We start from the raw sequence: 21958 nt of genomic DNA, 5'->3' as shown, positions 1-21958 counted from the left end.
TGGGGGACAAAAAGCTGGACATGAGCTAGAAACGTGGGCCTGCTTCCTGAAAGGCCAGCTGTATCCAGCGCTGTACCAGGAGGGAGAAGGAGGTGATTGTCCCCCTCTATTTTGCACTTGTGAGGCCTCGCCTGCAGTGCTGTGTCCAGGTCTGGGGCATCAAGCACACAAGAAAGATGTGGAGCTGTTGGAATGGGCCCAGAGAAAGGCCATGAAGATGATCAGAGCACCTCTCCAGTGAAGAAAGGCTGAGGGAGATGGGCTTGTTCAGCCCAGGGAAGCGGGGGCTCAAGGGAGACCTCATTGTGGCCTTCCAGTTAGTGGAGATGCAGGAAAGACAGAGAGGGTCTCTTTTTCAGGGAGTGTAGTGACAAGACAAGAACCAGGGCAATGAATTCTTGTGAAACTCAGGAAAAAAACATCATCATTTTAATGGTGCTGTACAGAAAACAGCACAACACATGGACCCATTGTCCAAGGACAGGGCTGCCATTTTACATAAATGCAGTGTCTGAACTAAGCCACCGTGTGCACATAAGCTGTGCCTCATTACCTGGCTTCGTGGTAGCTTAACACAAACCCTGAGTCCACAAATACATTGCAGTCAACACAGCAAAAGCTCTGGAACCAATAATGCAGTAATTTCAGAATAACAAATGAGGCTAATGCAACTGAGGATCAATACAAACTAAGAGTAACTCTGAACTCTTCAGTGCCAGATCAGTTTCCAAGCATTTTCTATTTGCTTTGCAAGAAATCCTCAAGTTTTTTTCATTTCCTTCAAAGTAAATACTTCTTTATTCTACAACACAGAAATCATGATAGCACCAGCACTTGTTGCACAGTATAACTGGTTTACCTTCATGAGGGACTAAAGACTTTTGATCCAATCTCTAAAACACGAATGACATCATGACTTAAGACAGAGAACAAATATTTATTACAAACATCTGACAATCTCAGGCTAAGGACAATGAGGCAACTCAGACACTTCTGTCGCAGCAAGAAATTGCTTAGATTGCCTTAAAGCTGTGTCTTTCCTAGAAGTCTGCATGTGCATCGCTTTGACTCTGGCTGTTTTACAGAATGGAATGAAGGCCGCTGGAACCAGCTGTTATCTATCTAGCAGCTCAGTACTGATGATCTCATTTGGAAACTGGATTAAACTCGATGGATTAACATGCTGCTGTACAGATGCACGGATTTATGGTTGTCGTGACAACCAGCAGAAAATGTATCCTACTATCCTCCCTGAGCAGATCTGTCTCCATGAGCATTAACAAGATTTATCAGCAGGACAGACATACACACAGTTATTTTATTGAGGAGATCCACGCTGGTGTAATCTCCAACTCTCTACATCTTAGAATACTAACTCACAACTATACACAAAAGATATCGGGTCAGGTCACGAACAAATTCTGGAAGCACTGAAACATCCCTGGATGTTATCTGAAATTTCTCAAAACAGTATTTTTCTATTAATTTCCAAGGGCATTGGAAAGAGTACGGGAATAAGTGTTTATGTCATAGATGTAATAAAGTGAGTCTTATCCCATGCTTCCTATATTGTGTAGACTCCTCTCATATTTTAAGCCTATCAAGGGACACACTGAGCCTATCTTGAAGTTATCTTCTCAGCAACTTCTTTTTGCTGCTACAGAAAGAAAGGTTTTTGGTTTCATGCTGCAGAAAAGACAAGGAGCTAGTTCTACTGCTGCCTGCTCGCAGAATCATTCTGTGCAACTACAATAAAGTACAGGCAATAGAAAATGGTTCAGTGCAAGGAACAAACTCTTCCAGTGCCACTTAACTGCTTGCAAAACAGAACAACCAACAAGTATTACAATAAATCATGTTTACTCACAGTAATGTGGGACCTGGCTAGAGATCTGCTGTGTGAGTTTACAGTGTCACTATTTTCACAGGGCAATGCAAGAGGCTTCATAACTGGAGACCAATTACTGAAATACCTCTAAAGCCGCAATTTTTAAAGCAGTAATCTCAAAGATCCCCTACAAGAAACTGTAAGAAGGGCAAAAATCAGCACTTTTTGTGGCACGTGTGATACCACAGGTTAGAAAAGAGATATCAGTTGAATGAAAAACACTTGAGGATGGATTTAATGACCAGGAAAAATAAATGGAAAAAAACCTATCCTCTCTCACTGACAGCAATGGGATTACTCTCCCTGTGGAACTGCTTTAGGTCTGAGAAGACATTACACGGTGCAAAGAAAGTAGTTCTCGTTCGAGATGTTGTTAGCGGAGATGTAGTAGGAATAAAGACACATGGAACCATTTCGATAGTGATATTTGCGTTTATTCTGTTTTCTTTTTTATACACACACTTCCCTCCCTGAAAACAAGCACGTTTCTGTCATGTATTTTCCTCCTTCGCTTGGAGGGGGCAATCCAGGCACACAGCCATACAGTGTCAGCAGTGTCTGCTGCAGGTGCGTTAACGGTGTGCCATGCAGCTCACGGCTGGTGGAAGCGCACAGCTCCTGGTGCTGTTCACAAAGCAGCGCTTTGTAAAATCTGCCCTATGGAACAGATCGCCGTGCTTTCTGCAGGCACTTACACGGAACTAAGCAGGAGCTGTAAGTTTCAGAGCAACCTGCCGACACGAATTCCCAGCGACACGCGCTGCCCTTGCTGACAGACACCGGGCCAGCCACTCTGCCGCCGCTCTGTAGGAGCAGTGCGGGATGGCAGTGCCTCCACCCGGCACAAGGCGGGACTTCTTGGACGGGGAGCCCCGCGGCCGCAGGTCCCTCCACCACAGCCGTGTCGTTCCCGCGGCCCGCCGCCATTTGTTCTCGTCGGGCAGCCCGCCATTTGCCCGCCTCCCGCCCGCCTCTCTCGGCCTTCCCGCTGTGCCCCCCACCCCGCCCCGAGGGCTGCCCGGCTGGGTGGGGGGGTGAGAGGCAGCCGCGGAGCGGAGGGGACGCCTCCCGCGTCGTGCCCCGCTGTCGTGGTGCCCGAGAGGCGCAGCCGGCAGCTTCAGCCCTCAGGGGTACGCACCGCTCCCTCAGAAAGGTGTCAGCCTTCGGAAGGGCAGGCTCGAGCAGAAGCATTTTATAGAGGTCAAGGGCTCCGGCCGGGGAAACAGAACAGAACACAAACCCTGACAGCCAAACGCAGCAGGGATCTGCGCGCGCAGCCCTCGTGAGGATGCGGTCGGTGTGAGCGGCCATCCGGCTGCTACAAACCGCTACCAACAATGATAGCCCCAACGCTGCAGAGTGCCGGGGCTTTAGGAACAGGTTACTTTCATATGAAAAGTATTTGCCACATACGCTGGAGTCTGTTTTAAGAACAAACTTGTTAGAAACAACAGCACAAAGTCCAACTTGCCTGTTGTGTTTTCCTAAGAGTATCCCTGTGGAGATGCTTCAGTCCTTAAACGATCGAATTAAACACGTTTTATAAATGCAATATCGAGTATTTGACATGGTGACAAAGAACAGCATCTCAGTTCCATATCCTGCACAACTAGCTGGCTGGAAGCTCCGCTCAGGCAGGCAAACCGGAGCGGGGGCTGCAAAATGCTGCCCTGGTGGCCGTTCTGCACAGGAATGACATCAGACTTCACCCCCAGAGCCTGCCCGTTACATTTGCTTCAGCTTGGGAAAACTGCTTTCCGAAACGGCAGCTAATCCTTTCTCAGTGCGTCTGAATAATTCAGCAGCTCAAACCGCCCACCCCTCCTCCTCTCCCTGTCCTACTTTCACAAACAGTTTTGGCTTTTAGTGGATACTGCCAAAAAAATCCATACTTCTGCTCCTAACCCCAGCCCGTTTTCATGTTCACGCTGTGAAATCCAGCCATGCCTCACACATTTCTGTTCATTCCCTCTTTTCAGTGTTATTTTGCATAAATTCAGCTGTTCACTCCGCAAGCCAAGACAGAAATGCAAATCACGTTAATCAAATCGTTGGGAATTTTAATTGAGATCCGTGTTTGTTTTGCAACAGTTTCTCAACGGGTAAGATAAAACACAACAACCATTCTGCATGACACTAAATAAAAGCACAACTTTCAGGAAATAATCCTGCCTTTGGAGAAGACAGAATGGAAAAGCTTGATTTTAACTAAGAGCTACAGGATTACTAAGTGCGTTAGAGAACTTCCTTTGCGAGCCCTTTGCTTAAGGCTTTGCAAAGCAAGTTCTTCAGAAGCGCAGAACTCTGGTCTCAAGGCAGTAATTGAGAGTTAGGAGTCCTTAACACGGCTGAACAGATATCTAGACAGATACTTTCTAAACAAACATATCTTTTAAAGTTAAATTAATAGCCCATTACTATAATGAGATTGATTGTTAACACTGAGATCTGACACCGTAATTGCCAGTCACTCTGCTGTTTCTGCTTTATCAGATGAGATAAATAGTGCAACATTTCACGGTTGGTATTGTTTTATTGTGTAATATTGAGTAAAATGCTTATACCCCCTCCTTTCCGATCCCCAGTTTAGCACTCATACCTATGGCTTTTTATTCTTATTTTTAGCACAATGTCTTTGTGTCAAATGTCAGAACTTCATTTCGAAATAAAAACAAGCAACCAAGAATCCAACACCATATAGACAAGTCTTCTCTGCATTTGTTTAAACATATTCACTTTCAAAAACGAGTATTTATAAAAGTCTGCTGGTAGCTTTCCTCCAGCTCACGTTTAACAGTCTCTAAAGAGCTTTTCCTGTTTTAATGTGTCCCTTTTAGAGTGTTCTATTATCCCCATGTTATTTGGTTCTTCCCCCAACACTCCTCATAGTAAGTGTAATGCAAAAAAAAAGTAATAATAATAATAAAAAAAAATCAGTAGATGACAATTTCAAGCAAAAATATAAAGCACTAAAACATTACCTACATTGCCTTTTACTGAACTGGGTTCCTGAACACCTCAGGAGCTCTGCGGAAATTCCACCCGTCAGTGTTGAAAAGGCACAGAATTTTTGTGCTCCAAGATCTCCAGCAAAAATGGTTTTCACCCAGAATGAAAGTTCAGAAGTTCCAGCTTGATACAAAGAAATGCAGGGTCTATGTCAGACACAGCACCGCAGGTGGATGGCAGGCAGTCTGCCCAGAAATTCACAGGTTCCCGATGGATCATTTATATCAGAAGCCACCAGATTTTACTAATTCTTCCGTCACAGACACCCTGCAAAACTATAACAACAGCTTGCTTCTACAGCAAGAAGAAAAGAGGTGAAGTTATCCTTACACATAACCAGCAATGGTATAACAGTAATACAAGCTATTCATTTTTAAAATTCTCGCAAAGCTGCCCGTTTCTGTGGTAGTTTCTGTTCTGTGGTATTACATGAATGACAGTTACTTTTCACGTGTGACAGAAATTCAGTTGTACATGAAGAAAGCTAACTTTGGTCCACTTGTCCAGCTTCCTAAGGACAGCATATTTGAAAGACAATCACTGACAGTTCAAAGGTCAACGTGAAAGTTAACAAAACAGAATTTGGTATTATAACCCTAAGCCCGCACAGTGTTGTTAACTGTCCTAGTTGTCCACCTTTTCATTCTTTATTTCCTCTAACTGCTGAGTTTTTAACTCTTCAGCCTGTTCATGAACTTCTTTACCTGCATCATCTATGCAACTAGGTTCCTTTTCTCCTGGATCTCCTTGGTCAACACTCTCATATTCTACTTGTTCAAGGTCAGTGCCATCTATAAGTTCTGCTCGTACTTCTTCCATCTGTATTTGATTAACATGCTCAACATGCAACTGCTCCACATGAACTTCAGCACCTTGCTCAGTTTGAATGTGCTCCACTTCCAGGTAACTAATTTGTACCTGTTCTTGCAGTTCATCCATCTGTGTGCCTTTCACTTGATTGTCCTGTATGAGATCCTGGTGCATCTCTTCCACAGTAACCTGTGCAGGATCCACTTGTACCTGAATTACTGGTAGGACGTGAACTTGCTCCACTTGTTCTATTATAGTCATTGATGTTACTGGTTCACCTTCCACAGCTTCCACTGGAAGAATCTCTTCTGTCACTAGTCGTTCTGAAATATTATGCGTGTCTTTTAGATGCCTTCTCAGCTCACTGCCTTGCATAAACCACAAATCACACATAGTACAGTGGTTGGGTTTGTCGCCAGTGTGGATTACCAAGTGATCTTTAAACTGATCCCAGCTGTTAAACACGCTGTTACAAACCTGAAACAAAAGACACAGGGCGTATAACAGTGCCAACAGAAATATGACAAAGTGTAATGCCTGCTTCATTCCATTTACACAATGTAGCTTCTTGAGACATAGATTAAAAAAAACCCAACACATGTCAAAGGTAAAACCTGAGAAGTTAGCTTCAGATCAACAGAGTAGCTGTTATGAAGAAAAAGTATGTCATTTTGAGTTGCTACCAAATTTATCAGTCAGTACAGCACTTGGAATTTTGCTTATTTTGACTCTATGTGGAATTTAGATAAAGAAGCATGTCCCACTAAGTGTCTGGTGCAAGAATTACAGGCAGAAAGTGTTGTTAGTGAAGGTTCTAGATGCAGGACTTCTATCCAGTTCTGATCACAGCACTAGGAGGTTTAACCAGCTGGATTAAACTCTCACATTTTGTCATTTCAAAAAAACATCCCTCTTAAATCTCTTAAAACTACATCCACGTAAGTTCTGCCCAGCTAGAAGTATTGCCTACTCTGCAGACATGTTATTTTGAGCACACGTCCTTCCCTCCAGCTGGCATGGAGATGAGTAGCTTGAAAACGACATAAAAAGACACTGCAGAAATGAGTGTATCTATCTACAGAATTTATATTTGCTTAAAAGATATTATGGATTGTCATCACAAGATGGAATGACTTTACAGATAAAGTCAGCACACTGAGTATCAAACAGAAGAACAATAAAACAGGAGATTACAGAGTACTCTGTGTTTTGGACTTGAGTGAAGCATGCACACAAGCAGGAAAAGGCTAGTTCAGTGCATCAAGAACCCTGAGGAGGTTGCAGAAATAAGAATATAAAACCCCTTATCAATAATGTTGCATTTCAAATGGCAATATATAGATATCAGAACTTCTCTGCATGTCGTGGTTGAATGTGATTCTTATATTTATTGTAATAAGAGAAGTCCTTGTTGCCATAAGCCTACTCCTGTTGCCTTCCCTGCTTAGTACATCCACACTCCCGGTACAGGATGGAGGTGTCCAGCCTTATACACTGCAACCCTCATTACCCACCTGACATTCATACAGCTTCTTCCTTCCCTTTTTAGCTCCAGCTCCAGACTGACAGGCTGTCAAGTGACACTTGAGCGTGCTATTCCTAGCGAAACGTTCATGGCAGTTTGGACATTCAAATGGTTTTTCACCTACAAAGACAGACACAAGGATTTGTAAGTGCATAAAAACAACCAGTCTTCTGCCAGCTTTCCCTTCTTCTGCTCTCGCTTTTGCAAAAGTTGATAAACATGCTGTAAAGACTTGGCCAGCTGAACTGTTCTAAAGAATAAGAGTAAATTTTACTCATGTAAATGAAAGGGCAAAAGCCTAATGCGAAGTTTTGAGTCCCATCTAGAAAAAGACAATCCAACATCATTGCTGGTGCTGTCTGAAGCACATTTTAGGTTTGTATGAAAGATAGATTGTTTTTCTGTCAAAATATCTTAATGAAATAGCAGCTGTTTGTCTGTTCACAAAGACTCGATGTTAGAAATTATACAAAGTGACATAATAAAGGAATTATTAAAGAAGAAAACACAACCTTTTTTTTCCAAGAACTGTAACAACTCATGCTGCAGCTCACAGGTATGTTCATGAAATAACAACATATCAGCATTTAAGAAAAAATAAGGGGGGTGGGGGGAAGCCAACAGAAATCAGAGGGGAACATAGATAGCAAGATAAAAAATTCCTTTCTCTTTGGTCACTTTGTTTCCAACTTGGTATCAATATCCAGGAGCGTTTTCCACTGGGAAGGCAGCTAAAAGCAGCAGGCAAACCTGAAAACAGATCCAGTTTGCTCTTTCCCATCACAAGTAGCGTATTGCCATGACTGACATCAAGTAGTAGCACAGAACTTTGTGCTGTCTGCTTACTGATTTCATCATGCACAAACAGAATGAAATTCAAGGAAATGAAAGCATTGAAAATTAGGAACAGCACGTTTCTTCTTAAAGTCTGATAATTAAGCTGGCATCAATGTAACTACAGAAAAAAACCAGTTAACGAGGCTGAGGCATTTCAGTGCACAATGTAAAAAGCCTGCGTTAGTTAAATTAAGTTTAAAGCCTGCAGCTTCAGGGAGACAGACAACACTGACGGGTGGAAAGCCAATACATCTCTATCTTTGGAAATAAAGATATATAGAAATGCTTATGTAGCTTTTCAACAGAAATCCACACATAGCCAATAATTCCATCCCACACAGCTGGGGGCCACACAAGAAGTTAAAAGGTGTGAATATTCCCAGTATCCATGACAAAAGGCAATGACTTTGGAGTGTACTGCATAGGTAAGGCAGAGCATGCACAACTGCCTCAGTCTGCCACGTTAAAAATCACGGACTGTGCGTGAGCAACAACACATGGATAAGCCAAGGTGACAGAACAGTATAAAACTCCCAGCACAGAATTACACTTGGTCTGTGATTTAGCCACATTTAAATAGTTCATTGCTGCAAGACACTGCCCAGCCAGGGGCAGACCTATTCACTCCTGCTCAAATTCTGCAGTAATCTCCAACACGTTCTGACAAATGCACCCAGGAGTGACAGCTCAGTGATGACAGAGCCAACATCCAAAGGTCAAAAGGTGAGTGACTGCACAGCGTGTCAGCACCACAGCCCGGGCTGCACAGAGGGATGGTGGACAGCATGCACAACTCCTCCACTTACTTCCACACATGGGTGCTTCAGAAACTCCATAAAAGTTAAAAAATGACAACAACCAGAACAAAAAAAACCCCACCAACACAAAACAAAACAAACAAACAAAAACACCTATAAAAACCAAGTGCTTAGCTTTGAGAAATATTCAGCAGACAGAATTATCAGTAAAATCAGAGCAAATCAAAGCTCTTCCATCTCTTAGCTAGGGGATATAAGCTTTGCAAAATACCAGGATGAGGCAGGCAGATTGAGAGCAGCAGCTTCCATCTAGGATTGACTTCTGTATGAGGAAATTGCTCTTCTTATGAAAGTCAACCCACACCTGCTGACTTCACCTGGTATACACTACACATGTGCCTCCTTGCAGAATTTCTGTCGTGTGAGTTACTTCTGACTGGCAAGTGAAACCTCATTCATTCTTACGGGGGGAGGAAAAAGACACGATCATTACACCACACCAAAACAATCTCTGTTTTAGGAATTCTGGAGATGACTGCCAGTGCTGTCAGAAGTACACGACATGCAGGACAATCTTGAAGACAATCTTTATTTTTTTTAATAAAAAAAAAGGGAGAATTCTTCAGGCAGTGTACACGTATGTTAAAGAGGCCGTCCCTTCTGGTTTCTTTTACTGAGACAAGGAACAGCTTTTGCTGATGTCAAGTTCCTACGTCAAGTAGAATTAACAAAATGAATAAACAATCTATTTCTTCTGCACCTGTTACCTTAATGCTGTTTCTGGTGCTGCAATTCAAAAGGCACCAGGATGAAATAGTTCATAGGACATTTTCTTCCTGAACATTTCATTTTACATAGCATTCAAAAAATTCTATACAGAATTCAGTTTAGAATGCCTTTGGGTCAGCAGGATTTTTCCCACTAACCTTAGGAGACCACAATGAAGTGGTATAATATGTTGTGATTCCAAGGCCAATATTTCCAAAACATAAAGCTGGAAATAATTAAACTCTATGTAATAGTTGTACCAATAAATATTGATAAAGTTCTCTGTACTGCTTGAGCTCTCTGCTGAATTGCTTTGTCCCCAAATCCTGCCACATCAGCTACCTCCTGAAGGAGATATCTAACTTACTGTTAATCTGCCACGAACTTTTATCTGCAAATACTTTTGTTATACAGCCTGTAATAAGTTCAGTTTTAGAGAAGAAATGCTCCCTACTTTATAGAGAGTAAGGATTTTCCAAAGACTCTGCAAAAGCAAATTTTAAAGAACTACTGGGAATAGCATAGACTAAATATAGTGTCATAGATAAGATTCAGATGTCCCACACACAGATTTGAAGAAGTTCTATTTAAAAGACTTTAAGAATGAACTGCGAAGGAATAGAGCTGCTGCCCTCCATCAAATTCTTACTGACATATTAATCAAAATCATCTGGAAGATCATATAGTTTACACTCAAAAAGTTATCTATGTAATGCTTAATATCCATTCACACGGATATTTTAATGAGATGAAGAAGTAGCATGTTAATCTCCCTTGCTATAAGGAAGAAAGAAGGAGTGTGAGTCATCCTGCAGTCTGAAGACACTATTCACATTTCAAAAAGGTAGACTGTACAGCAACAGAAGTCTACTGCAGTCAGTAGAAATGTTTTGCTGTTAATTAACAAACACAGTCAAACTGCAGATGACAAGAGCGAGGACATAACTGCAATGGGAGGATATTTCACACTGACAAGCTCAAAGTTCAGCTACTGTTTAAGCAGAAGAATGTATCAGTAAAATTGTAAAAATAAAAGTAGCCACTCTTGGTTTAGTACTTTTAAAGAAGTAAACATGCCTCACCAAATCATTAATAGCCAATGTTTATTTAATACACTCAAGAAGCTTCATTAGGTCTTTCTGCTTCAGGTGTGTATTTTTAATAATTAAAAAAGAGTCTCAAATCCTCAGTTCATATCAACAGGAAAAACCCATCAGCACAGAATCATAAATATAGTTCTACAATTATTTGATTACAGTGTTAGCTAGAAGCCCAGTATTTCTAGCACTAACATGCTCTCTTCATTACATCAGCTGCTTCCTCAAAGTATGCAAAACCCCAAAGTGCTAGAGCTAAAGTCACAAGAACATGACTACAGCAGCGCTCTTACCTGTGTGTTTCCGGAGGTGCTCTTTAAAATGCCCAAAGTGGTCAAACTGTTTATCACAGTACTGGCATATATGTATTTTTTTGCCAGGTCTTTGCTTCTTAGGGGCACCACCTTCATCAAGGTGGTAACAGGTGAGGTGCTGTTTCAGAGCATTCTCTCGTAGGTACCTTTTATTGCATATGTCACACTTGTAACTCTCAGTAGAGTGTGTTTTCATGTGTTCCTTAAAATGGTAAAACAATTTAAATGAACGGTTACATTTCTCACAGTGGAATAAATTGTTCACGTGTGACAGTTGAAGTTCCACAATTTCAATACCTTCTACCTGTTTGCATGAAGGATCAGCTGCATTGTCAGCTTTTTCTTGGATCTGGCATTTTCGCTCTCCCTGACGATACTTGCTAGTGATATCTGCCAAAAGAGCCAAAGCAGATTCATCGGATGTACCCGTTGTCTGTATGTACTTTATGGACTGCTCTGCAGAAGCTACTTCCTCAAGTGTCTCAATGTCTTCTTCCACTTCAATTGTGCCCTCGGTAATCTCAACTTCAATTTCAACAGGCTCTGATTCTGCAGATGGCAGTGATTCTGTGATAACATTAGATGTTTCAGCTATCTTCCTCTTTTTCAGTTTACTTTTACCTTCTGTTTCATTTGATTCTAAGGCTGATGAATTTTCTTTGTTTCTGTAAAATAGATGTGTAAACACAGTTAAGTTCTACAAATGCTTACATAAAAGCTCCTACCTGATAGCAAGCTTCCACATTAAACACCTTCTAGGCGTTTCTCAACGAAGCTGAATGATGAATGACCATATAACCAGAGTGCATTGCACCAGCTATTTTCCCCTTATTCTGTACCCCTCAGAGCTGCAAAACAGAAGGTTAGTGCTATGGAGCTTTTTACATGAGGTTATTATAGTCTCTTACAGACCCCTGCTTGAACGCTACAGAACAGATCAGTAAGAAAGACCAGTTAGCCTAATGGCACAAGTTACCCGAGAAACTTGTCAAATTTTGTACTTTTTTCTATTCAGAAATAAGATTCAAGTGTTTTCTCTGTTATCAATCTCTCAAGCTCTGAAGAGCATCCTATTGACTGTGGTACCTTAAAGTTAGAAACCACAAGAACTGTCACTCTGCACAATGATTACTGTAAAATCTTGCACTTCAGGAAAGAACACAAGGTAACAGAAGAGAGAAAAAAAATAGAGAAGACAGTGAGATGTGGAAAGAATACTCTATTTAATTTTCTGGGCTTTAACAAACTGCCCAGATCTGTTTCCCTCATCGAATCACAGAATTGTGGGGGTTGGAGGGGACCTCTATAGATCATCGAGTCCAACCCCTCATCCCTGCATCACCCACACACACAACATTCTTCCTCCAAGACATCAGAGACACTATCACATGATAACCTCAGGCAGAGCTGAGTGAGACTGTTTCCAAGGATGACTCTGAAGATTATCCATAGCGTTGAAGTTTTGCTTCCAGATTTTCAGGTTTGAAAATGGTCAGGTATTATCTCAAATTGGTCTAATAAGACTAATCCAAAGGCTTTTACCTGCCTTTGCAGTCTGATGAATTTTTTCATGAAATCTAGTCATGCAGGAGAACTGTTGAATCATGGCCTGAACCTCTGATTGACCACCTGAGGCAAGCACTGAGTCAGTGCAGGAGCACAGGTGAAGGCAATTCAGCTGTGTGACCAGAGAGAGGCTTATGCATGGGACCAAGCAGTGACATGGGAAGACTAAGCAAAGCTACATATACAACTCTGACCCAGTTATTGTAATAGAAGAGAGTGGGGCCCCACACAAGATTATAAGGTTCCCTGATAAGGAACAGCACTTCAAAATACTAGCAGATGGCTCTAGTAAGAAGATTTTAAGACCACATTTCAGTGTTTGTAAAAGAGGCTTACGTATTTACCTGATTTCAAGAGCTTTGATTGCTTCTAACATCTGCAGATATTCTGCTGCTTTCCAAACATCATTTGCTTCTTCCTCACCTTGGACCATTAGTTTTGCTGTATAGGTGAATTCTATTAGGTGACGAAATGCCATGTTACTTACACCTGTAAAGAAAAAAGAAAAGCAAATTACCAAAGCCTCTATCTCATGAATCTTGCATGCTTCCCTTCTCAGAATTTCGCTCACTTTACTTTAGATGCCAGTGTCATAAGCTGACATCCTTAAAAGGCTCATGTTGGAATAACAAGCCTGGTACAGAAACATGGAAACTTGAAACACCTACAGAATAGTTCCATGACAAAGACAGGACTATGGGAAAAATAATGTGAACAAAGAGCTCTTTTTACAGAGAGATTAAATGTATACATTTATATAGAAAAATACAATCTGTCTCTCAGAAGACTTTTGATCAACAGGTTACTAGAAGCATACTGATAGTTCCATGAAATCACTCCCTGCCTACAACGGAGGTATTGCTCCATGTTTGTCCCATTCTTGCACTCCTGCTAAGGCATCTGCCACTAGCCATCACTGGGAGTCATTTCTGCATGAACAGAATGGCTTTTATCAAGGAAAAGGTCAGTTTGCTAGTCATAAAAAATTACAAGGACCAAGATCTCAGTAGGCACATACTAGAATAAAGAATCCAACAACTCAGAATCTCTCACTCTCCCTTCCGAACTGTTTAATTTGTGACTGTTCTTTATCTTCACAATTGTATCTCAAGGGAAGCTTCTTTCAGTTACAATGGCTACCTCAGAAAAACTCATGAGCTGAGACCTTAAAAATTAACTGATATCATCAGGCATGCATGTCAGCCTCTAATAAGGATTCATTACCAGCTCCAGTACACAATGCTGAAAACTTTTATCTACATGAATCAGATTACCTTCAATCTCCACCAAGGGCTCCTGAGTGAAATCTTGGAAGAATCTGTAGAAGAACTGGCTACAGGCAGCAAGGACAGCTTTATGAGCTTTGAAATGGTGGCCTGCCAAGAGAGACAAAAATTTAAGATAACACCTTACTAATTTATACTGTAGATTAAGTGCAGATGAACAAAAGAAAGCAGCTGTAAAATCTGTTTTACAAATCCCTAACAACATACAGCCATATGCATTAGCAGAGAAGGGAAAGCCTTTGACACAGTCACCCTTTACATTCTTCTCTTGAAATTGTTAAGATAAGGATTTGATTGGGTGGACTGTTCAATGAACAAAGAACTAGCTAGTACAGAGAGTGCTAGCACCACCAGAGTGTGGTGTTCAGTGGCCCAGTGTCTGGATGGAGATTACTGACAAGTAGTGCTCCTCAGAGGTCAGTACTGGGACTGGTGCTTTTAAATATCTTCATCAACAGTGAGACTGAGTGCACACCCAGCAAGTCTGCTGATAACACCAAGCTGTGGGGTGCAGTATATATGCCTGATGGACAGCATGCTACCCAGAGGGACCTAGACAGGATGAGCAGTGGGCCTAGGTGAGTCTCGTGAGGTTCAGCAAATCTAAGTGCAAGGTCTTGCACCTGGGTCATGGTAACCTCCACTGCCAGTACAAGCTGGAGTTGAAACACAGCCCTGCTGAAAAGGATCCTGGGGTACCAATGGATAGGAAGCTGGATGTGAGCCAGCAATGTGCCCTCACAGCCCAAAAAGCCAACTGTATCCTGGGCTGCATCAAAAAAAGTGTGCTCAGCAGGGTGAGGGAGGTAATCCTGCACCTCTACTCTACACTGGTGAGACCTCACCTGGAGTGCTATGTCCAGATGCAGAATTCTCAGTGCAGGAGAGATGTGAACCTGATGGAGCACATCCAGAGGAGGGCCACATAAATCATCCAAGAGATGAAACACCTCTCCTGTGAGGATAGGCTCAGAGAGCTGGGGCTGTAGAGCCTGGAGAAGAGAAGGCTCCAGGGAGATGTGAGAGTGGCTTTTCAGTATCTGAAGAGAGGCTATTAAGTAGTGTCATGGTTTTGCAATTTTGCTATCAGTATTCCACATCATAACATCATGATAAAGCATGGATAATTTTGATGAATGTGCTGCTCACAGAAGAAGACTGAATGTCCCAGGGAACATCACGGTCAGTCATATGACACAGACTCTATATAATCTCACTTTGGCGCTGGACTCCTTCTCTTGGATCCTGCCAGCCATGGGGGAGTGTGTGGAAGCATTCCAGCTGTTTCGCCTAGAGTTACAGTAGGCCTCTCGGTTTCGGGACTCACTCTCTCTTATTTTACCTGATTCATTAGCCTTAATTCCAATTATATTGTATTACATTGTGTTATTCTGTATTCCGATATAGTATTTAGTAAATAAGTGTGCCTCCTTAGATCGTTGCTGCTGTATTTATTTTCCTTTTCCCTTTTTCCCTTTTCCTTTTGAGATAGCAGCCCTGCAGGCTGTCTATTTCCCTGTCATGGGTGCAGGTAGATTTTAGGTTAACCCATGACAAGTAGGAAGGGTGCAGACCTGTTAGCAAAGACTGTTGTGACAGGACAAGAGGTAATGATTTCAAACAAAAAGAAGGGAGATTTAGATTGGACATGAGGAAGAAGTTTATTACAATAAGGATGAGAAGGCATTGGAACAGGTAGCCAGAAAGGTGGAAGCCAAATCCTTGGAGACATTCAAGGTCAGACTGCATGGGGCTCTGAGCAACCTGATCTAGCTGTGGACAATCCTGTTCATTGCAGGGTAGTTGGACTAGATGACCTTTAATGGTCCCTTCCAACTCAAAAGATTCTGTGATTTAATGTGTCTCCTTGTAACATGGGATACTACTGCAGTTGGCCTCTCTCATTCCATGCACATGCTTGCTGACATCATTGGACTGGTCTTATTAAAGTTCTGCAATTCAATCATTTCAAGTACTTTTTTACTCCAGAGTTTCTCTTTTCAAATATTTATGGTAAATCCCTGTGAAAACTTTTCCATGTGTGTCTTGGGCACAGCTCTTAGATTTTATCCAAGTTTGCTGTGCTTTTTACCACTCTTACATACTGATCTAATTTTATCACCACTTCAGCTAGCATAAACACAGCTGTAGAACAGAAGTGGTTCTCCTCTGTTCTCCAGGCTGTGTACTTCCTATCACTGTATCACCAAGGCACAGGCACGAACACTTATAATGCTTCATGGGATAGAGATAAGAAATGCAATATAGATTAGAACTGCACAAATGTACAAGAAAACAGTTTTGAGCCCAATATACAGGACTTTTATAACACTAGAGCACAAACAAACATTCTGGCTAAGTTTTGTGCAAGCACTGGCAGTGAAACCCTGGCAACTGCGGAAGAGCAATCTTTTCTTCGTTTGCTTTCTTTTTTCTAAGACAGGTTTTATATGAACCTTTTCCTTCAAGTGAGCAATGGTTACACTTTCAAGGGTCAGGCGGTATTTCTTTAGTTGAGGCTGTCCTATTGGATACTGCCTTTCTTCCTTGAAGTGATCATCCATTATAGGAAATGTTTAGTGTAAAAAGAAATCTCAGGCTATCTCTCAGACACCACTGCTTCTGATGGGATAATAAGCACTTACATCTCTGTCTTCCCTTTAGACTAATACTTGATGTCTCTAGAACACGCACAAAAAAGGAAAGGTGAGTTCTTCCACCTTATTTTAGCAACATATTAAAAGCAGCATGCAAATACTATAGAAGCACAGAAGCAATCTTACTTCAAGCTGTTTTTAAGTAGTATTTGTACAAGTTCTCTGCATGCAAACCGTCAGCTTAAGTTAGAGAAAAACATTTTTAGGATATTTTAGAAATACTTAACATTAAATACAGTACAGCAGTTACAAAATGGGGTTCTGTCTAAAAGTATTCAGCCACTTATTTGAAAAAGCAGAAGCACAATTACTAATGACTGCTGGAGACACTGTCTACCCCAACACTTTAAAAGAAATTCTGAAAGCAACCTGCAGCCCATTCAGTAGCACAAATTTGTTAGCAACCTGGTTTGACAGCTGACCCGTGACAAACGCAAGACATCCTTGCAGGTGTCAGAGTTCTCTGTATACCAGCCGGTCCACATGCCCATACATACCATCCACAATTAGAGTGATGTCTGTGAACTGGTCCTGCTCACGTTGTTCATTCAATCTATCCAAAATGACTTTATAGTGTTCTGGGAATTCCTGGATACATTCCATTTTTTCCTCAGCTTCCATGGCAGAAGGAGAAGCCTGTGAAATACACATTAGCAGAGTAAGAATACCTTGCCACTCAGTCAGTGCAGCTTACCTTACACACACGAACCAACTGGCACTTTTCAGGGACTACCAAGAGATATGCCAAACTACCATGACAACAGGTTTCCCTCATTCTAACTTGCAGGTAGGAAATATTAGAGTTAATTTAGTATGGCCTTATGTCAAACAGCAGTCAAACTGCATTTTGTAATTCTCCAATTCAGTGAGTACTCATCTCTCTCAAAGCAAATAATGCAGGGATATAACATGTCTACAGCTAACTACTTAACAACAGCTCATCACTGCAGTGACAGGATGTTTACAGTCACTTCCTGCCATTCTATCAATTTATTAGGTGGAAGAACAGTTGCTAATGCTCCCTTGCTTAAGGTACATTCTATATCTAGTGAATACAACGTGTTTACTTTAAGTATGAGAGTCCTAAGGTAGCACTTATAAACTTCTGAGAAGGTTGGAGTTGCCAGGGATTTGAAGAGTTTCTATGCTCAAGAACAATAAGGCTTTTGTTTCATTCACAGTCACATAGTTTCTCCCCTGCTGTGTGAAATATTTGTTGCCAACCTCTTGATAGAGATAAGTGGGCTGTAATCCTATGGCCCTTCCTCCTTTACTGATACAATAATCATAGCTGGGGGTGGAAGGAAGGTTTAGCAGAACTGCCTGTGGAGACACATAGATGCACCTCAGCTGCTTATGCAAAACAATCTTTGGAGTAAGTCCAAGCACTGGAAGCAAAGCATTTCATAAATTAGCTGCAGAAAAAATGACTTCAGATCTATGCAGCAGCCCTCATCTTCAGCACCCACACTCATATGGTCCTCACGCTGAGAACGCTTCAGAAAAAAATGAAGACATTTCAAAGTCACATTAGTACAGAAACTTCAGTTTTTTTCATATTCTAACTCACTTTGAAGAACATGTGGCTTCTGAGAGAAGACAGCGAGATGCAAAAGAATTTGAGAAATACCCTTTGCTACACTGTTAAGCTCAGTATAGACCAAAGGAAGAAAGAAGAGCAGTTAGTATTACTAAATATAGAAATGAAATTTTTCAGTGTGGCAAAGAAGCAGTTGCTTTCAGGATGCTAGAAGAAACTATATGAGAGGGGTGCTGTCTCTCCCAGTGCAGATTTTTCTGTGTGTGTGATTGGAACTGGAGAGCCCGAGCGTAGACCTGTCCTGAGTGTACTCACTGCACCTGTGCTGTTGTCGACATGCATACCAGCTCCCTCGTGTGGCTGCATAAGTTCTGTTTTGTTTCCAACAAGTGCATATACCAGTTTGGTATATGGGTTTGACGGAAAAAGAGAGGAAAAGAATTACCTAATAACTATGAAAGCAAAAGCTATTTTCTTACTACTAACATATCAAAGAAAGGAAAACCTCAGATTTGTATTTTAATCACAAGACATGCTCTTCCTTGTATCTCAGAGAAACTGTCTCTTGGAGAAGGTGAAAGGGGAAAAAGGACGAAAACAATTGCTTAGAGAAGTCCAGTTCTGCCTGCAACCAGTGCTTTGCCAAGTAGGCTCTGAAATATGTATTAGACTCTCAAAGGAGAGGAGGAGATCAGCCTGTGGGAGGCAGTGAGGTGGAAGGAATGAATGCTGCTGCCTTCACTCATCTATTCCAATGAGCCTCAGACAGAAAGCTGCAGTCATCTGGGCTTCCACATCAAGTGTCACAAGGGAAATTGTCAGCCATTTACTTCAGTGCTTAATTCTTCCTGCTTTTCTGGGGGGAAATCATACAAGGATAGATGGCGTGAAGTTAAAAACACCACAGAGTCACAGGAGTTGAAAGGGACCTCAAGAGATCATCGAGTCCAGCTGCTAAAGCAGGTACCCTACAGTAGTTCATACAGATAGGTGCCCAGCCAGGTCTTTAATACCTCCATAGGAGGAGATTCCACAACCTCCCTGGGCAACCTGTTCCAGTGCTCTGTAACCCTTAGTGCAAATCAGTTCTTTCATATGTTAGTATGGAACTTCCTGTGTTCAAGTTTTAAGCCATTACTCCTTATCCCACCACTACACAGCACAAGGGACTGGCCTCAACCCTTTGCCTCCCAACTCCCTATGGACATTTATAAATATTAATCAGATCCCTTCTCAGCATTCTTTTCCGCAGGCTGAACAGGCCCAGGTTACTCAGTCTTTCCTCATACAGGAGATACTCCAGGCCTTCTGTCATCTTTGCAGCCTGCTGCTGGACTTCTTCTATGAGATCCCTGCTTTTTGTTTGGCTTTTTTTTCCCTTTTTTCCTTTTTTTTTCTCTGAACGGTGGAGCTCAGAACTGGACACAAAATAATATCCTAAAAGTAAAGCCAAACCAGCTTTTGGCCCACGAATACCATGATTCCCACCCATCCAAATGTAATTTGGAATTAAACTGCATATCCATAGGGGTATGTTAAAAAACAAACAAACAAAAACACCCCAAACTGACCTCAAAATAATAATCAGCAGCTCCCTACCAAACTGACCAAGTTCTACTATTTTTTCTCCTCAAAGCTTCAGTCTTTTTCAGAAGATTTAAAAAGGAAAACAAAATAAGGAGAAAAAACAGAAAAAAGGGAAAGCAAACAGGACTGCAGAATTTACGGGTATCTTACAGCCCTGAGTATTACAGCAAGGCTCTGTAATACTGCGGGGGAGGGGCGGAAAGCAGCAAAAAAAAAGCCAAGGCTTTTGTAATGTTTGCTGAGAACGTCGCTGCTCCGGAGCAGGAAGGGAGGAAGCACCACAGTGGTTACACGTGGGCCCTCGTTCCAGCGCTGGAAGCCCGATCACTTGCTTTTATACCTCGCTATTGAGGGAGAGCTCAGCCAGCGGCTCTATTTCTCACTCCTTTGTGAAACTGCTTGTGAAACGGGCTGCGTCTGACCCGACAGCGTGCAGATCAGTGCCTACAGATCCACCTCAGTGAGCTCGTTACTCAGGCGGGACAGACGCGCCGCCCGGGGCTCATTGGAACGACAGCGGCGCTCGGCCCAGCGCTTCTCCTCAGCAACAACAATGGCGCCCGGCAGCGCGCGCCCCGCCTCAGGCACGGACGTCGCCCAGGCTGCGTCCCGCCCCTCGGCCGCAGCCAACCCCGCCCCAGGGCCGCGACCCGCGCGCCGAAAGCGCAGCCGGCGCCCTCCTATTGGCGAGAGCCGCTGCCAATTATCGCGAACCTCCGCCAATAGTAGCGCCGCAGCGAGTCTCGCCTCTCACGGGGGAGCCAATCAGCGCCCGCCTAGTCCCCGGAGCGGGAGAAGGCGGAAGGCCTAGCCGGGGCCGAAGGCCCGCCGAGCACGGGCGGCTCGGGAGCGTCGCGGGCGGCCGCGGGTAGCGCGAGTGTCCGGCGTTCGCGCCCACGGCGGGGCCCGAGCCGGCGGCGGGCCGAGCGGCGCGCCCGGCGGCGCCGCCGCCTCGTTAGCCCTTATTACGTCATCAAAGCGCGCATTAAATCGATCTTTTTTCGGATCGCGGGCGGGCCGCGGCTCGGCGCCGCGCAGCGCCCCGCGGGGCGAGGTGAAGGTTCCGCCCGGTACTCACCGCCAGGAGCCGCTCCGCCGCGCCGCGCTCGCGCTGTTCTCGCTTCCTGCTGCCCCGCACGCTGCAAAGCGGGGCGGGCGCCGGCCAATCGCGACTCGCATTCCCGGCCTGCCCCGCGCGGCGGAAGTGGGAGCTGCGTCACCTTTCACACAGCGCGGGCGGCGGGCGGAGGGGGCGGCAGTGCGCTGCAAAGCGGGGCGTGCCGGGAGCCGTAGTGCGGGACGTAGCCTAGTGCGGGCCGTAGCGTGGCGTAGTGCGGGCCGTAGCGTGGCGTAGTGCGGGCCGTAGCGCGGGCTGTGCCGCCCTCGGGCGCCGCGGCGTGCCGCGGCCTGGCCGCCAGGGTTCGCGCTCGGGCGCTCGTGTGTGAACGACGGGGACGCGGCGGCCCGAGGCGCACAGGTCCGGCGGGATGCGCACCTGGTCCCACGCGGCAAAGGCCCAGAGCGATGTGCGCGCGGTGTACGTTTTTGCGTGTCCCAGGCAGCTGCTCGGTGCCGAACTGCTGGCGAACAGCCCTTCCTGCAGCCCTCCCGGCCCTCACTTATGCTCCCGCACAAAACGGCGCCTGCCCGCCGCACCGCGATGCACGCGTCCCGCTCCCGGCGGTCACGGTGGCACCAGGAGGGGCGCACCGCCGGGCAGCGCGTGTCCGCGGTCGAAACGCACGCGGCGGGGAGGCTGCGGCCGTGCTGCTGAGCCGGACGGAGCCCAGGCCGCGTCGCAGCCGAGTTGTCAGCTGGCGCTGGGCGGCAGGCGGGGTGCTGCTCTCGGCACGGCAGCGTTAGAACGCAGCGCCTCAGGGCACGCAGTGTTCATCCTTCCAGCTGCCTTTCGGTCTGTCGTAGCCGCGGTAGCGACATGCTCTGACAGGCCTGCCCGCAGAACTGTTCACAAGCTTGTTTTACTGACGTTCAGCACTTCTCCATCGTGCCAAATCCATACAATTTGCTTTACTGTGTTCCTCCTCCACCAGAAGTTACCAAAGTGCTGGGCACTGTCTTGATCCAGAAGAAATTCCATCAGAAATACAGCCTATCTTTTCAGGCGTGTTCCATTGTATTAGGAACGTTGATATCTCCTGCATTCAGATTTTCACTTTAAAACATTTTAATTTCTGGTGGCAGCACTATACCTCCAGTAGCTTGTGGTTGCAGTAGAAATATAGCTGAAGTTACCAGGGGAGGACCAAAACACTACAAATTATTACTATTATTATCAGTACAAGCACATTCTGCTTA

The 21958-nt window shown here is 44.0% G+C and overlaps 1 protein-coding gene across 3 annotated transcripts; it reads right to left on the bottom strand.

Annotated features, from left to right (window-relative positions):
- Positions 1–3923: 3923 nt before the first annotated feature.
- Positions 3924–20837, bottom strand: ZNF131 (zinc finger protein 131). Of its 3 annotated transcripts, XM_072359634.1 has the most exons (8): positions 20721–20837; positions 17013–17151; positions 13847–13948; positions 12917–13061; positions 11311–11671; positions 10986–11208; positions 7222–7352; positions 3924–6184 (listed from the first exon to the last, which is right to left on the bottom strand). In XM_072359634.1, exons 2-8 carry the CDS (start codon positions 17134–17136, stop codon positions 5522–5524), a joined length of 1749 nt encoding a protein of 582 aa, XP_072215735.1. In that variant the 5' UTR covers positions 17137–17151; positions 20721–20837; the 3' UTR covers positions 3924–5521. The 3 variants fall into 3 exon arrangements, with proteins under 3 accessions (XP_072215735.1, XP_072215734.1, XP_072215736.1); XM_072359633.1 differs by having other exon boundaries at positions 3930–6184; positions 10986–11671; XM_072359635.1 differs by lacking the exons at positions 12917–13061; positions 13847–13948; positions 17013–17151; positions 20721–20837 and having other exon boundaries at positions 3930–6184; positions 11304–11331.
- Positions 20838–21958: the final 1121 nt, after the last annotated feature.

This window comes from Excalfactoria chinensis, chromosome Z (assembly GCF_039878825.1).
Source record: "Excalfactoria chinensis isolate bCotChi1 chromosome Z, bCotChi1.hap2, whole genome shotgun sequence".
Taxonomy (NCBI): domain Eukaryota; kingdom Metazoa; phylum Chordata; class Aves; order Galliformes; family Phasianidae; genus Excalfactoria; species Excalfactoria chinensis.
Note: the sequence above shows the minus strand (reverse complement) of the source record. Positions and strands in the feature narration are given on the sequence as shown.

Bases quoted from the DNA above. Each gene is read 5' to 3' on its own strand.
- ZNF131 (XM_072359633.1), bottom strand. From the start codon at position 17,136: ATGGAAGCTGAGGAAAAAATGGAATGTATCCAGGAATTCCCAGAACAC. The intron at 11,672-12,916 runs GTAAATACGTAA...TCTATTTTACAG, and splicing joins ATCAAAGCTCTTGAAATCAG to AAACAAAGAAAATTCATCAG. The intron at 7,353-10,985 runs GTAAGAGCGCTG...CTGTCTTTGTAG, and splicing joins GCACCTCCGGAAACACACAG to GTGAAAAACCATTTGAATGT.